This window comes from Sycon ciliatum, chromosome 13, assembly GCF_964019385.1.
Source record: "Sycon ciliatum chromosome 13, ocSycCili1.1, whole genome shotgun sequence".
NCBI classification, from domain to species: domain Eukaryota; kingdom Metazoa; phylum Porifera; class Calcarea; order Leucosolenida; family Sycettidae; genus Sycon; species Sycon ciliatum.
In genome coordinates this window covers 15,027,034-15,042,766 of record NC_088655.1, presented here as the reverse complement: position 1 = coordinate 15,042,766, position 15,733 = coordinate 15,027,034, and the positions used below count along the sequence as shown (strand labels likewise).

At 47.5% G+C, this 15,733-nt stretch overlaps 1 protein-coding gene across 1 annotated transcript; it reads left to right on the top strand.

The window, feature by feature from the left end:
* Positions 1–3,752: 3,752 nt before the first annotated feature.
* Positions 3,753–13,555, top strand: LOC135830106 (SH2 domain-containing protein 3C-like). Its single transcript, XM_065342496.1, has 5 exons — positions 3,753–4,329; positions 6,865–6,978; positions 7,766–7,835; positions 9,095–9,335; positions 12,233–13,555. The coding sequence occupies exons 1-5, from the start codon at positions 4,289–4,291 to the stop codon at positions 12,859–12,861; spliced, it is 1,095 nt and encodes a 364-aa protein (XP_065198568.1). The 5' UTR covers positions 3,753–4,288; the 3' UTR covers positions 12,862–13,555.
* Positions 13,556–15,733: the final 2,178 nt, after the last annotated feature.

The following is a 15,733-nucleotide window of genomic DNA, read 5'->3' as shown; positions in this document are numbered from 1 at the left end:
TACCGCCTTGTACATATTTCTGGCCCTGATACTCGCTCTTCCTGGATAGTGGTGGTTTTTGCACCCCTTGCACTAGTGCACTGTTACTACTACTGTTGTTGCTAGCGCCTGCAATTACATGTCTGCACGCACCTAGTGCACATGTACATTCTGTTTGTTGCTTGTACCTGTGCCATATTTAGAGTTGTCGCGTATTGCGTTATTTCTATACCTGGTTTTTTTTGGTGATGTTTTGTCCTTTTGTTCTCTCTCTCGTCATAGTGCATGCAGGTGTGATTTGTTATCAGTTCGCAGCGCTCCTCATATATTAACCCATCCTAACCGGTGTGCCCACTTCATTCCTGATGATGGTTATTTCATGACCGAAACGTTGAAATATAGTATTTTTCTGGTGAAAAGCAGTTATTTGAGTGTGAGCCAGTGTTGCTCACAACCAAATTTTTTACTTATGAAGCTGCGTGATGCGTCCTACAAGATTTTAAAAGTCATGAAGGTTTACCAAAATCGATTTTCTTGTCACAAAAGCCGTGACTGAAGAATAGCCATGCCAAATCAATAATTTATCTACATTCAATAATGTGTTACGAGAACAAAACAAAGTGCTAAAAATAGAATGAGGGAAGGTGAGACAATAGAAGTAAAGTGAGAGCTAAGTGCAACAGGGGTGAGGAACTAATTGCAACGCTAGAACTATGTAGTGAGACAAGCAATCATGCTGTGCACCTACGAAAACAATCTTAACGCAACTACATGTTTCTTCTGCTTACAAAGATCAGGCTTATGCAAACGAATACAAACAGCCTCAAGTACTTTCAACTGACTAGCGTACCGTGCACGACAAAGAACAGAAAAACTAAAATCATCATACACCTGCAGACACTTAGGGTGAGACAACAGATGAAGAAAAACGGCAGACTTCTTACGATCACAATCACCATCCGATTCCTCGTCTCCACCAACCGCAACCTCGTCCCCCGTCTCATCTTCCAACTTATCCTCAGTGTCGTCCTCCGTGTCATTCTCCTCATCACCACCGATCGGTCCCAGGCTCGCTTCACGTTGCTGAACCTCTGTTCGTTGACTCCTCCCTTGATCTTGACGGTAACCTGTTACCATTGCTGTTGTTGTCATTGCCGTTGTTCCTGTTGTTGCTAAATCTTCTGTTCCCAGTGCCTTCACCGGTGCTCGACATCCAGTACTGTAATAATTCATTGAATAATTAGCCGTTGATCGTCTAGGTCTTTGAATGTTGATCGTATTGTTTTCTCTGTTGAATTCCGTTTCCCTCAGCCTTCTTTCTTCTTTTTCATGTTCAGTGCTCACTTCATCCATATTTGCCCGTTCCAGCGACACCACAGACTCAGCCCCAGCACTGCCGATGGCAGATGCAGGTGGCGGTTCTGGGGGAGGCAACGGCAACGATGGCGATGGGGGCATCACCATGATCACCTCGCCGCAGCGTCTACTTTGGTCTTGAGCTGGATGTTGTTGTGGTGTACTTTCTTGTGTTGTTATGGTGCATTGTGTTATAACGTTAGTGACAATGTGCACATTATCCATCTCCACGGCTCTCGATACGGGTAATGGAGGCACTATTCCCTCATTCTATTTTTAGCACTTTGTTTTGTTCTCGTAACACATTATTGAATGTAGATAAATTATTGATTTGGCATGGTTATTCTTCAGTCACGGCTTTCCACTGATGATTGTGACAAGAAAATCGATTTTGGTAAACCTTCATGACTTTGTTAAAGTGTGGCGATGACAGCAGAATTTGTTCTCTTTATAGCTATTATAAAATTGTAATATTCCTATGACTCACGGTGGATCTGTTGCCTTTATCTGGGCGTAACTCTAACAGTTCGTACTGTAAACATAATAATGTGTACCGACCCGGCCGGTATGATCTGCGCATATCACGCGTGTCCGTGTATGCTTCGGCCTTCTGCCAAAGTAACAGTTCTGGCTGACTGAGGATATTTTTGGCTGATTCCGGACAGATGTCAACAACCCCCGCTGCTTCTGCACGGAAATGCGGAGATAGATGGAGTACAGTCAACTTCGCTAATAACGACTTCGGATATAACGACAATTCGCGAATAACGACCGAATTTCCATGCCCAGAGCAAAGTCCCATCTAACTGTATACATTTAACTTCGGATATAACGACTATCTGAATAACGACAATTCGCGTATAGCGACATGCTTTTAGTGCCCCGAGGTCATATTCACTGCTTGAATAACGACTTTCTGGGCTTTTGACAGCTATTTCAAGTACCTGTCAGTCAAGTACATGTACCTGTCATGCAGAAGTACCAGAACCTATGGTGATGGGTATTATTATTATAAAGGCACACATGCAAGAAAATGCAGCCAAGGGGGGCTTTTTCTTCCTTTTTTATGTTGGCTTCAAAATTGTTGGATTTACCAGCACACCTATATGTATACAATGTACATGTAGTTGTACATGATTGTACAGAAATCATCATACATGTACATGTCTCTGGCCCTGTAGATGGCTCAAAAAGGCATATTTTTCAATTGATTTCCCTTGCATATTGAATTTTTAGTTCCTTTCAACTGCAATATGAAAATAAAGTACACATTGACATAGAGCAAGAAAAGAGCTTGATTTTGATATGCATGTCATACTATACAAAATATGGGTTCACATACATTCAAATGGGACTTCGGTTATAAGGACACTTCGTGAATAAGGACACTTTTCTGTTGCCCCGCCGAATGTCGTTATTGGCGAAGTTGACTGTAGTTTTTCGTGCGGTTTTGCACGTTTCAATCATGCAGTAGTTTGAGCCTGGCCGTTGCCTTGGTCTGGGCTGCATATGCATGCAGCCGCTGTACCCAGGTACCTGACCAGCTTGGTTTGGCCCGCGGATCGCAGAGGATCCCAGACATTTTACTTGTACGTGGATCCACGGATAATATTATGGTGCATGCCCAACTGTCAGTGTCACTACAAAAGTCGGCGTTCACTCGCCACTCTCACTGTCTCTGAGTCAGTCTCACCCGGCCAGGCACTCCTCCTGTCGGCCCGGCCGTGCGGATGTCACTCCGTCAACAATACATGATTATATCTGTACTTCTACGAGTAGCCCAATGCCTGCATCAGCGCATGGCCTAGGATTATGATTGATAGGGCCGGGCAGCGTTGCAGTAATCCAATATTCCCGTATGTCACATGACTGTCGCCTTGGAGTCGACCAATGACAGATCAAATTACGCGGGCTGGAAAGCGCGATCCTGCCTGATGAATGGTGATGGAACTAGTTCCACTGCCCGTCGTCAAGTGACGACGGGCAGTGGACGGAATCCACTGCCCGTCGTCACTTGACGACGGGCAGTGGACAGAATCCACTGCCCGTCGTCACTTGACGACGGGCAGTGGACAGAATCCACTCGTGAGTCTACCATTTCAATGACAAGCTTCTGTGGTCTGAAAGTACATGCAAAAGTCGTGTACTGAGTCTGTAGTCCGTGTCCGGTTGTCGAAGTCACTCTCACTCAGCTCACACTGACACAGCCTCATACAGCCATACAGGACTCGAGTCAAGTCACAGAATGGTTCATGTAAACTCAAACGTCAAAGATTGTGAGTGATCTCCTTGGCTTGGGTGCATACGGGAAACACGTTCCAGTCACTCATACTCGGTCAGCACCGCTGCTCATCCAGCCCTTGCCGCTATCGCGGCGCGGGCAGGATTCCGCGGTACTGCCCTCATACTCGTGCAGGAACCTGTACATGTTATTGAATTAATTGATGTGATGCTTCGTGTTCAAGAAATCCTGAAGCTGAAAATGATCCGGTTGCTGCGGTAGGTCCCAACTGGCCACTGATGCAAACGGTGGAAGACCGAGCGGTGGTTTCTTTCCCCAGCCAAAATCCTCTGCTCTATCTCTCTGGAGTAGCAACCAGTGAGCTTGTCCGAAGTATCAAAGAGCTCAAAGTGGTTCGGAAACATACACTGGATAATTATTATTTGAGTTGAGATCAATGTTTGTTCTTGTCTGAGGTGCTATCGCGCTCAGCGCGGCGACGAGCTAGTCTTGCAGAGCCCCAGGCGATCAGTAATCAGGCGCGCACAGACATGCCCAGGAGCCGACCGACCGTGAGGCGGTGAAGTGCGCGTGGCGATTCGGAGTGGCACAGTGCAGGTACTTGAGTTGCGAGGACGTGCACTTGTTGGCTGACTGCCTGGCAAGGGAACGCGCAGCACGTAAATCCGCCGTACCTGGATTGCTAGCTGTCGCACTGCACGGTATTCAGACATGGCAAATGGCACGACAACCGATCCACTTTCTCGTTACGAGTGAGTACAAAGCCAGTGATATTATCTAGGCATGCTGTGCATTTTCAAATGGATCATCATGGCATGCATTGTAATTGTCGTCACACATAATAATTATTATGGACTGGCCAAAATTTAAAAATTTGAATTACGTTCAGTGCCAGCTACAGTAAAACCTGTAACTAACGACCACCCCTTGGGGCCAGAGAATGCGGTCTTTAGTGGCAGGTGGTCCTTAGTTAGAGGTTTGCACCACTCAACCATTATATTATTAATTTATGAACGTGAGACCGTCCGTGCCTGGTGAAGTGGTCTGTAGTACCAGGCCGGTCGCTAGTCACGGTGGTCTTTAGTTACAGGTTTTACTGTAGTACCAGGCTGGTCGCTAGTCACGGTGGTCTTTAGTTACAGGTTTTACTGTAGTACCAGGCCGGTCGCTAGTCACGGTGGTCTTTAGTTACAGGTTTTACTGTAGTACCAGGCTGGTCGCTAGTCACGGTGGTCTTTAGTTACAGGTTTTACTGTAGTACCAGGCCGGTCGCTAGTCACGGTGGTCTTTAGTTACAGGTTTTACTGTAGTACCAGGCTGGTTGCTAGTCACGGTGGTCTTTAGTTACAGGTTTTACTGTAGTACCAGGCCGGTCGCTAGTCACGGTGGTCTTTAGTTACAGGTTTTACTGTAGTACCAGGCCGGTCGCTAGTCACGGTGGTCTTTAGTTACAGGTTTTACTGTAGTACCAGGCTGGTCGCTAGTCACGGTGGTCTTTAGTTACAGGTTTTACTGTAGTACCAGGCCGGTCGCTAGTCACGGTGGTCTTTAGTTACAGGTTTTACTGTAGTACCAGGCTGGTCGCTAGTCACGGTGGTCTTTAGTTACAGGTTTTACTGTAGTACCAGGCTGGTCGCTAGTCACGGTGGTCTTTAGATACAGGTCTTACTCTACATTACATGCGCTCTCAGGCCAAACGTCACTGATACCAGCAACACGACCTCCAAGTTACAGTTGTTGTAGATATACTCATACCGTCGCTTATCCGGGCGACCCGGGACCGGGCACTGCCAGTAACTTTGAAATGTCCGTAACTCCGAATCTCATACATTCTGATAGGGAAGGGCCAGAGATCGTGACGTCTCTATGTGCACGAAATTGGCAAACGAGTAGTAATATTTCCATTAAGACTCACCCCCAGGGTGTCCCGTAGACTGAGGTGCCCGTAACTAAGTCTTGGAGATCCGGGTAAGAGAGATATGAGTGTATAGGCAAACAAGAGAGCTAGTTCAGGACCCTTCGCTGTGCTTGTTCATCATCGTGATCTGTTTGCTGAACTCGCTCATGGGGTCACGCGATGACGGACCACACGTTTACACACACAAACATACAAAATAAAGCGCTGTGGACCCTGGCTAGCGCCAGGCGCTTCTATGAGTAAGATCTCTGATCTTCTGCATAGCTACGGGAATACGTTTTCCTCATAATATACGGCTGTGTGGATCATGTAAGAATACTGGATGATGGTAGCAGTGAGACAAGTAATATGATAGACTCCCGGGATCCCGGGGCATTCACACCTTACACTCACTTGTCACCGCACCGTGGTGTTATTGATGTATATGGCATACTTCCGTATATGGTGCAACTCCTGCACCCCGTATGCACGCGCCTAGAGCTCCTGCTTCCATATGCGCTCGTACATGCTTCCCTTTTGTGTTCGTCACATAGCCGGGTGTTACACTGCGGCTGTTAGGCATCTCCATGGTATTTACAGTTTTGAACACACATTACCGTAGGCATGCTTGCCGACATTTTCGAGGCTCGTTGGGCATTGACTCCGGTTGCCGCGTTGTGGTTGGATGTCCGCCTGGTAGTGTTCTTGCCGTTGAGAGTCATCGCCGTTGCTCTACCACTCTCTACCCTCTTCCTCTAACTCCCTCGGCTGCTGCTTGAATGGTGCAACATACTTGATAGTATAGGAGGAGAAGCGGCACCTTTCGGCCTATTTACCATTGAATTCGGTATAACCAAGAGTACATTACCCCCCCCCCCCCCCCCCCCAGAGGGTGCCACGCCAGCTATGGGGTCTGCGACGGCAGAACTTCACATCACGTGACAAACCTGTACGCATTATTTGCGCCCTGTGCATGATAGATACAGGGTTGTACGCAACCCTGCTTTGGGTTCAACTCTCCTTGTGGTCACTTTGCACTGTTTGCCAGCGTAACCTTTTGAACCATGTCACGTGATGTGAAGTTCTGCCGTCGCAGCACTGTATAGAGGTTGTGCAGGCAGTTGCACACTCTTGGGGGTTATGTACCCTTGGTTTAACTCCACATGCTCTCTCTCTCTCTTTCTTTCTCTCTTCCTCTCTCTCTCTTTCTCTCTCTCTTTGTCTCTCTCTCTTTGTCTCTCTCTTTGTCTCTCTCTTTGTCTGTGTGTGTGTGTGTGTGTGTGTGTGTGTCTCTCTCTCTCTCTCTCTCTCTCTCTCTCTCTCTCTCTCTCTCTCTCTCTCTCTCTCTCTCATATTGTCAAATAAAATTTTCCTATTTTCCCTTTCTCAGATGGTACCATGGTAACATTAGTCGTGATCTAGCCGAGCAGCGGCTGCGATTTAACGGCACATTTCTGGTCAGGAAGCGCAGCACACAGGACGGATCCTATGTCATATCTATACGGTGAGAGAACTAATGGTTAATTGTTTAGGCTTATGCCTTACGAAGCGCGTACTCCCTCCGTGTGGCTTTCAGGCTATCCCCCCCCCCCATAGTATATCGCGGGTGCTAAGACAAACTAGCTTTCTGGTTTCCTGGCAGCAGCAGAGCGCTAAGAAACACTGATGTCAATGCCATAGAGACCTAATTTTTCAGCAGACGACAGATTTGGAGACGTATTGCTCGCAGGTTTTGGTGTCCAGTACTATGGTCGTCACGGTATAGCATGATTTCGGAAACCTTCCATATACTGTAAAGTCGCGGATAAAAGCCGGGCTTACGAGCACATAAGCCGCTTTCTGCATCAGGCTTTAATGCAAACCATGCTTATATGCACCACACTTGCATAGAAGCCAGGCTTCTACGCGCGACACGCGTAGATCTACCACTGACTACCGGTATGGTGGCAGTTTAACTATGCACTGTACATAGCACATGCACTCTTGACCTACCCGATCCGCGCTTGCATAGAAGCCAGGCTTCTACGCGCGACAGGCTTATATGCATTTGACCCGTTTGATTTTCAGGCTTCTATCCGCGATGTGCTTGTACGCAGACCCGGCTTTTATCCGCGACTTTACGGTATGGGACCCTTTCAAACCGTACCCGTGGGTTACAGTCACTGCGGTCTAGTATTTACCTACTATCCTGAGGTGCACAGATAGCAGGTGTTTGTTGAAAAGCTGGTGGGGCGCTCTTACGGCACTTTATGGGGCATGTATCACTTTGTGTGTCCTTCTCTGTCCTGCAGTACGCTGCAAAATGATCTTCTACACAGTCTCATTGTTGAGCGGAACGGGAATTTCTTTTTACAGGGACAGGTGAGGATACCGGTATGTATAGTTACTCGGCAAACGAATGTCTGCACACGCATGCACAAACACACATACACACACGCACACACACACACACATACACACACACACACACTTGTACTTGTACTTGCTCACTGCCATGATTGGTCACAGAGCCTCCCTGGGAGAGGGGAGAGAGATTCAAAGGGCATCTTGGAAAGATGACACAATTGTCTATTGAACCGCTGCCCACACCCTCTGAAATCCTCAAACTCTGGGTGGACACACACACACACACATACACACACACACACATACACACACACACACACACACACACATACACACACACACACCTTTGGACCGTTGGAGAGCCCATCGCTAAAGGCAATGATAGCTGTTTGGCGAGATAATGATTTTTATGTTGAGATAAGTCGTCTGACGATGGGAGTCACGGACGCAGACACAGATGAACACTCTTGGTTGGGACTGGCTTTGTGGCTTCCGACAGCTAAACTCACATTAGTTCCTCCTGTCTTGAGCAAAGTGCGCCTCCGAGATGCCAGTCGCACGCAGGTCCCAAGCTGCCACATCCTCCAATGATCTGCCTTGACTCGCATGAGCTGTGGGGCTTCCTGTCAGGGAGTGCTATCTTCACTACTCAGTTGCTTGCTGAGGCAATGCCAGGCTTGCACATCATAAACACTGCACTACATGCTGTGGGGTTTTGCCAATGGCGAACTCAATATTATCACGTTCCAGTAGAGATCCTCACTGTTTGGATTTGCCGTATTCTCCAGAGTATAATAATTATTATAAGCTGCACTTGTAACACTCGTACGTTCACCCACAAAAGGCTGGTTAGGTTTATACAACGATTGTCAAATGAACCGTGACGTACAGCGTAGATGTCTGTATTTCGTGACAGTAAATCTATGTTCGGCTTACACCCCAGTGCAGCTTATACTCAAAACAGCAGGTACTCTTGGTATCTCCTGGAGCACGCTCCTTGGGTCCATAGTACTACTGTGAGACCAGATATTCTAACGTCAGTTAAAGTTAACAATCTCCGGATTTTTGTGGGTTAGCGAGGTGAAATGCTAACGAATTCTGTCTCAAAACCGGCAAATGACTGTACATATACATATAGTTTTGCACATAACGACTTCAAATGTTAACGAACTGTTTAAATTCGTTAAATCGTTAAAATTAAATAATGTCCGTTAACATTACTGGTCTTACAGTAAGATGTTTGTCACTTTATGCTGTACCGTACCGCACTGCAGGGCGTGGACTTCCTCTCACTGGCCGAACTGATTAGGTACAATGAGCAGCGGCTTGGCAACTCACAGTCGCCGCCAAACTTCATCGTTCATACTCCGTCACCGGGCATCCCGAGACGCGTTGTGCATCGCTCGACGGTGGCGGCCATTTCCCTGCCAGCGTCGCCAATGACAACCCCGTTGCCCGGTGTACAGGCATCTCCGGCTCAGGCACGGCCGCCAACAACGGTCGTGAACGATATCAGTGAGTTGTTCAGTCACAATCCCACTGGTGTATTTTTACAAAAAAAACACACACACACATTTGACGACACAAAGCAGCAAGGCAGCGATGAGACATATGGAATGGCAGCAGTGGGGGAGAGGCAGGGGCAGCTTGACCGGCCATGGGGTCTCGGCTTCATTGCAACCCAAGCGCTCCACGAAAACAAAAGATTAGAGAAAATGTGCAATGTGACAGTAGTGTTGGGCGGTAAAGAACGACCCGGCTGGGATTTCACCAAGCACAACATACCAATGTATACTCAGTGACTCAACTGCCCATGGACTAGTACGTGAAAATAACAACGGTCTAGGCTAGGAGGCTGACCCGCCAGTTTTTCGGCGACCGACAGTACTGTAGTGGTCTGATGATCAGATGGTTTGTTTATTTATTTTTGTTTGTTCGTCTCAATCTCGCAGGACATGCAATCAACACAGATACACTCATACCTCGTTTATCCAGGGCGGTCCGGGACCTGGCACTGCCTGTAAATTTGAAATGTCCGTAACTCCGAATCAAACACATTTTGATGGGGAAAAAGCCATAGATATGGCATGTGGCGTCACTATTTCCACAAAAGTGACAAAAAAACAACAAAAAAAAGATTCACGGTTGCGTGAAACTCGGTTAGACTGAGTTTTCAGCATCCATAGCAGCGGCACCATCCTGCAAAGATCTAAGGTGCATATGCAGCTCCTAAAACGGTGGGGGGGGGGGGGGAGTAGATCAGCCCACCAGCAAAGTGGTCAAAGACCGAAAATCCCATTCACTGCATCCAAGTGACAGAAGTAGTAATATTTCCACTGAAATTTGCTCAAAGGGTGCCCGGTAGACCGAAGGGCCCGTAACATGCACAGATCAGATGAAGTAAACATGATTTCTTTACTTGCAGCACTCAATTCAAAGTGTCTGCAAAGCACCGGAAGTGAGTCCTGTTAACCTTAGTAGGGGTTTGGAATTCTGTGGAGTACTTCGAAGTACGTACACCTTTGGGGGTGATTGTTATCCATGGCTTTACCAGGTTCTGGAGCGTGGTAAGGTAACTTTTCATCTTAAAAGGCGGTGCGCTGTCAGCCATCTGATACACAGTTTACTTATTGGCAGGGATGGCTCCGCTGAAAATGTTCGAAATTTAGATTCCAAATCAGTGCTTTGGACTGATTTATGGGGTGCCTGGGGACCAAATGTGGTACGGTCAATACCGTAGTGACCGTACCGTGTCCGATGCCCGTGAGGTTGATAGAGCGGTGTATGTGCCCCTCTATCCCAGCGGTGTAAAGCTCATGGAGCTACGTGCACAGTCAGTCCCTATAATTATTGAAGATCTTTCAAAATCGGAGCCGTCTGCTGTTGTACTCCTGGCTTACAGATTTGTACTCCTAGCTTACAGATTTGTACTCCTAGCTTACAGATCCTGTACTCCTAGTTCATATATGGCCCGATACTGCATCTGAATAACGACACTGCATAGCAAGTCCATGGTCGCATGGAACAGTAGTTGTTCAAATCAGCTGTCTCCGTGCACGGTGGTGGCAAACTGTTCTTCTTTCTGGTTTCGGGTAGTTCATTGTTTGATCACACCGACTGTTTATCAGTTTTCAGTTTGTAATCCATCCCATCTCCCCATCTCAAACCACTCAAGAACTCAGAAATTTTAGGTGCTCGATATTTTCGGTATTAGGGCAAAAGGCCAGATTAGTAGGGGAACAGAAAATTTAGGTACAGAGTAGCAATTCCCTATTGGATTATGTGTGTTAGTGTTTGTTCGGTGTATTGAAATTGTAGGTATGAAACAGACGCACCGAAAGTGCCGGAAATAAAAGTACACCGCAAATTTGTGAAATTTCAGTACTTGTACGCAATATTGGTAAATAATAGCGCTGGTTACTTCTGTTTCCAGCAACTCAGGACTGTCGTTATCAGTTCCAGGTTATCAGTTGCAGGTTATCAGTTGCAGGTTATCAGTTGCAGGTTATCAGTTGCAGGTTATCAGTTGCAGGTTATCAGTTGCAGGTTATCAGTTGCAGGTTATCAGTTGCAGGTTATCAGTTGCAGGTTATCAGTTGCAGGTTATCAGTTCCAGGTTATCAGTTCCAGGTTATCAGTTCCAGGTTATCAGTTCCAGGCAGGGGCGTCGGAAGGTAATTTGGAGTGGCACGGTCCGCCATCGAAGGCACAATTTACTTGTTGCGTGCGGGTGGCTCCGCTGAATTTTTTTCCGAAATCTGGAGCTCAAATCGGTGCATTTTTTTGTTTTACGGTGTACCTGGGACAAAGAGTGCCTGTGGTACGGTCAATGCCGTAGTGACCCAGGGTATATTCTAGGACGAATTTCCAACCGGTTACGGTCCAATGAAGAGTTGGGGGGTCCCCCCTGGACATTTTTTTCAAAATACAACCCAAATATGGCACTCGACAGCAATTTAACAGATTTCTTGGTGCTGGAGTGTAGCAAAGATATAAGCAGCTCCATTCACCCACAGAAAAGTACGGGCGGTTGGAACTGATTTGTAACTTTTCAACCAGTCGCCAACAATTGCAAACGGGTGAAAACCGGTTGGGCGGTTCTAGAAAATTCCCTGTGACCGTAGTGTATCCGGTGCCGCTGAGTTCCCTTGGACATGAACACTCACCTACGCTTCCTGGTGACTCTAGTTTTTGCAGTGACCACTAACCCATCCCTTTCTTTAGCCTATCACTCCCCTGGCCCTGACTCTCCGGATCCCAACAACTTGAAGCTATGTGTTGAAGTTAATTTGTTTGTGTGTGTGCGTGCGTGCTCGTGTGTGCGGTTGTACATTTGTGTGTGCGTGCACTTGTCTGTTCAAATGCCTGTCCATGCACGCATGCACCATTTACCATCTCTTTGTTGTGAACAGTAAGCGAAGAGCCACCACCGAGCTACAACGAGGCATTGTCCATGGAGATGCCGGACTGTCGGCCATCAATGCCGCCACCGCCTGTAACAACAGCACCAACAGCAGCAACCGGACGACATCTTCCAGCGGCGTACAATCCATCAGATAATCGGCACGCTCCCGGGCTAGGGGGTGTGGCACCACCGCCTCCGCTTCAACACGGGGATAGTCGGCTGACGGCCGCCTCCGCAGCATCCCACTCACCGTTGACACACCAGCAGCGGAGTGGCAGCAAGCGCTGTGCCTCTGCCTGCGGTGCATGTTGTGCCGAGTGCCTGGACTGCACGTACGCGCACGTGTGCTGCTGCGAGTCGTCGAGCGCCTGCGCCCGCTGTTGGCATAGCAACAACGTGCAGGACGCGGTAGACTGCTGCTGTATACAGGTGGATCGGTACAGCTGCTGGGACGCGTGCTGCTACGGCTGCTTTCGTTACGACGCCGAACTGGGTACCACGTTCCCCATGGACCAGGGTGTCTTCTACCGTACTATTCACATTTTGGCCGGTGCTGTTGCAGCCGTGATGCTGTTTGCCACCTCTCCACTCTTACTGATATTCTTCCTGTGTATCCGTGTGTTTAACCCACGCTGACTGCACGTCTCACGATCCCACCGTTGTTGATATTACTTCATTTGCAGGACCACACACGTGGAATTTCCAATGTCATTTTATTGTACGCACTTCTGAACAGAGTCTACTCTCATGGACACTTCTTTTCTTTTTCTTTTGACTAAGAACACAACCCTACTGAAAGAAAATTGGAGACCAACACGAAACAAGACACAGGGGATGCAGGGACGACGTACCGATGTACAGGGAGAAACTCGACAGGCCAGAGGTCTCGGCGTTAGCTGCGAACTTTGTTCCGTTTGCGAGCCCACATTCGATCTTATCTCCCCTGTGTACCTTTCTGCGGTACTCCGAGCCGGATGATTATCATGTGCCTTGAATATTTGAGCACACCTTCATTTGCTGCATGTTATCATTATTTTTATTGAGCATGTTTTTAAATCATCACATTTTAGTGACAGTATTTCCACTTTTTCCTCAGTGATTTAATGGCGTAATGACAAAAAGAAGAGATTTTTAGCCTCCCTCTACATGTAGCTCTGCTCTAGCTCTGACTGTGACTCAATGTTTCATGGCGCGGCAATCATCAGGCAACAATGATATACATCATTGTTCATGTAGTATTGACTGCATGCTTGCATGCCAATGAACTGCATCAATGATTAACTTTCAAAGTTTCAATATTTCACCCACTCACTGAGCTGATTCACCGTAGCCTGAGAGAAGGCTAATTTTCCGTATGCTTCGAAATGCGGTGTGCATGTTGACTTGTGTAAGCGCACGTTTTCATAACTAACTACTTGTGACTTCTCGTCTAGTTTCTCGAAATAGGGGATCAGGAGCTCGTACCAAGACAGTGTAGTGTGAGGATTTTCGGTGACGCCTTAAGGGGGCACATCACCCAAAAATTTCATATGGCATTCAATTGACCGTAACTTTGGTGTTTCTCAGTGGATTTGAGTGAAATTTTGACCACACACTCCTGCCACTATGCTGGCCCTCAGGACATGATTTACAAGTTCTTGCGTCTCACTGACAGGCTTTCCAGGCCGGAAAAACTCAAATTTCCGGCATAGTGCTACGGTGTGCGAGCCACCCAGGAGCCAAACAAATGCATTTACATTTTTTTCACATTTTCGTGCCCATTCTGTCCGTGCGCGGGACCCAAACCTAAAACAAGTCCAGAAGCAGCCATGGGTGGTGGGGTAGGGCCCCTCAACGTGGCCCTGGAATCTGTCACAACGGAACGAGTGGGCGTTCTTTCACGGACTCCCACAGACCCAAGGCAATTTTTGAATTTTTTTAGGTTTGGCACGTGCTACGAGGTCGTACCTTTGATACAACATCCAGTGCTGGGACCTCCACAGCAAGCCATTTCCACAGCGCTGCAAACCAAATCCAGGATGCCCTCAGAAACCGGCAAAGACTGCCACTCACGTTTCACTACTGCCTAGTACTGAATCCTACCTGACTTCTTGACACGACTCAAACTTGCCAAAGTCACTAAATCAACGTCAACTACAATAATCAAGCCACATATCTGCAACGTCACGAGGGTGCTGGCAAAAGTCCTGCTGCACGGCGGCGGGCTTCGCCCGCCGCCGTGCAGCCCAATACGTGGTTTTTTAACGTGATTTTTTGGACTTTTTTGGACTTGGGGCAAAATTCTGCACACTTTCGCGTGTTTCCATAATACGACAAGTTGCGCACGGTCTGCTCACATTCAAATACAGTGCTGCCAACAAATGACAGCATGCAACAAAAAAATCTTTCCTTGCAAGGGCACATTTTCGGCCATAACTCTTGAACGGCTGGTCAGATAGGGACACAGTTTTCAGAGAATTTGCAGCTATTCATGCTCTTTCAACTGACGTAGCACTCAATATGAATTTACAAATTCGATTTTTCAGCGAATTTTTGGGTGATGTGCCCCCTTAAGGGGGCACATCACCCAAAAATTTCATATGGCATTCAATTGACCGTAACTTTGGTGTTTCTCAGTGGATTTGAGTGAAATTTTGACCACACACTCCTGCCACTATGCTGGCCCTCAGGACATGATTTACAAGTTCTTGCGTCTCACTGACAGGCTTTCCAGGCCGGAAAAACTCAAATTTCCGGCATAGTGCTACGGTGTGCGAGCCACCCAGGAGCCAAACAAATGCATTTACATTTTTTTCACATTTTCGTGCCCATTCTGTCCGTGCGCGGGACCCAAACCTAAAACAAGTCCAGAAGCAGCCATGGGTGGTGGGGTAGGGCCCCTCAACGTGGCCCTGGAATCTGTCACAACGGAACGAGTGGGCGTTCTTTCACGGACTCCCACAGACCCAAGGCAATTTTTGAATTTTTTTAGGTTTGGCACGTGCTACGAGGTCGTACCTTTGATACAACATCCAGTGCTGGGACCTCCACAGCAAGCCATTTCCACAGCGCTGCAAACCAAATCCAGGATGCCCTCAGAAACCGGCAAAGACTGCCACTCACGTTTCACTACTGCCTAGTACTGAATCCTACCTGACTTCTTGACACGACTCAAACTTGCCAAAGTCACTAAATCAACGTCAACTACAATAATCAAGCCACATATCTGCAACGTCACGAGGGTGCTGGCAAAAGTCCTGCTGCACGGCGGCGGGCTTCGCCCGCCGCCGTGCAGCCCAATACGTGGTTTTTTAACGTGATTTTTTGGACTTTTTTGGACTTGGGGCAAAATTCTGCACACTTTCGCGTGTTTCCATAATACGACAAGTTGCGCACGGTCTGCTCACATTCAAATACAGTGCTGCCAACAAATGACAGCATGCAACAAAAAAATCTTTCCTTGCAAGGGCACATTTTCGGCCATAACTCTTGAACGGCTGGTCAGATTGGGACACAGTTTTCAGAGAAT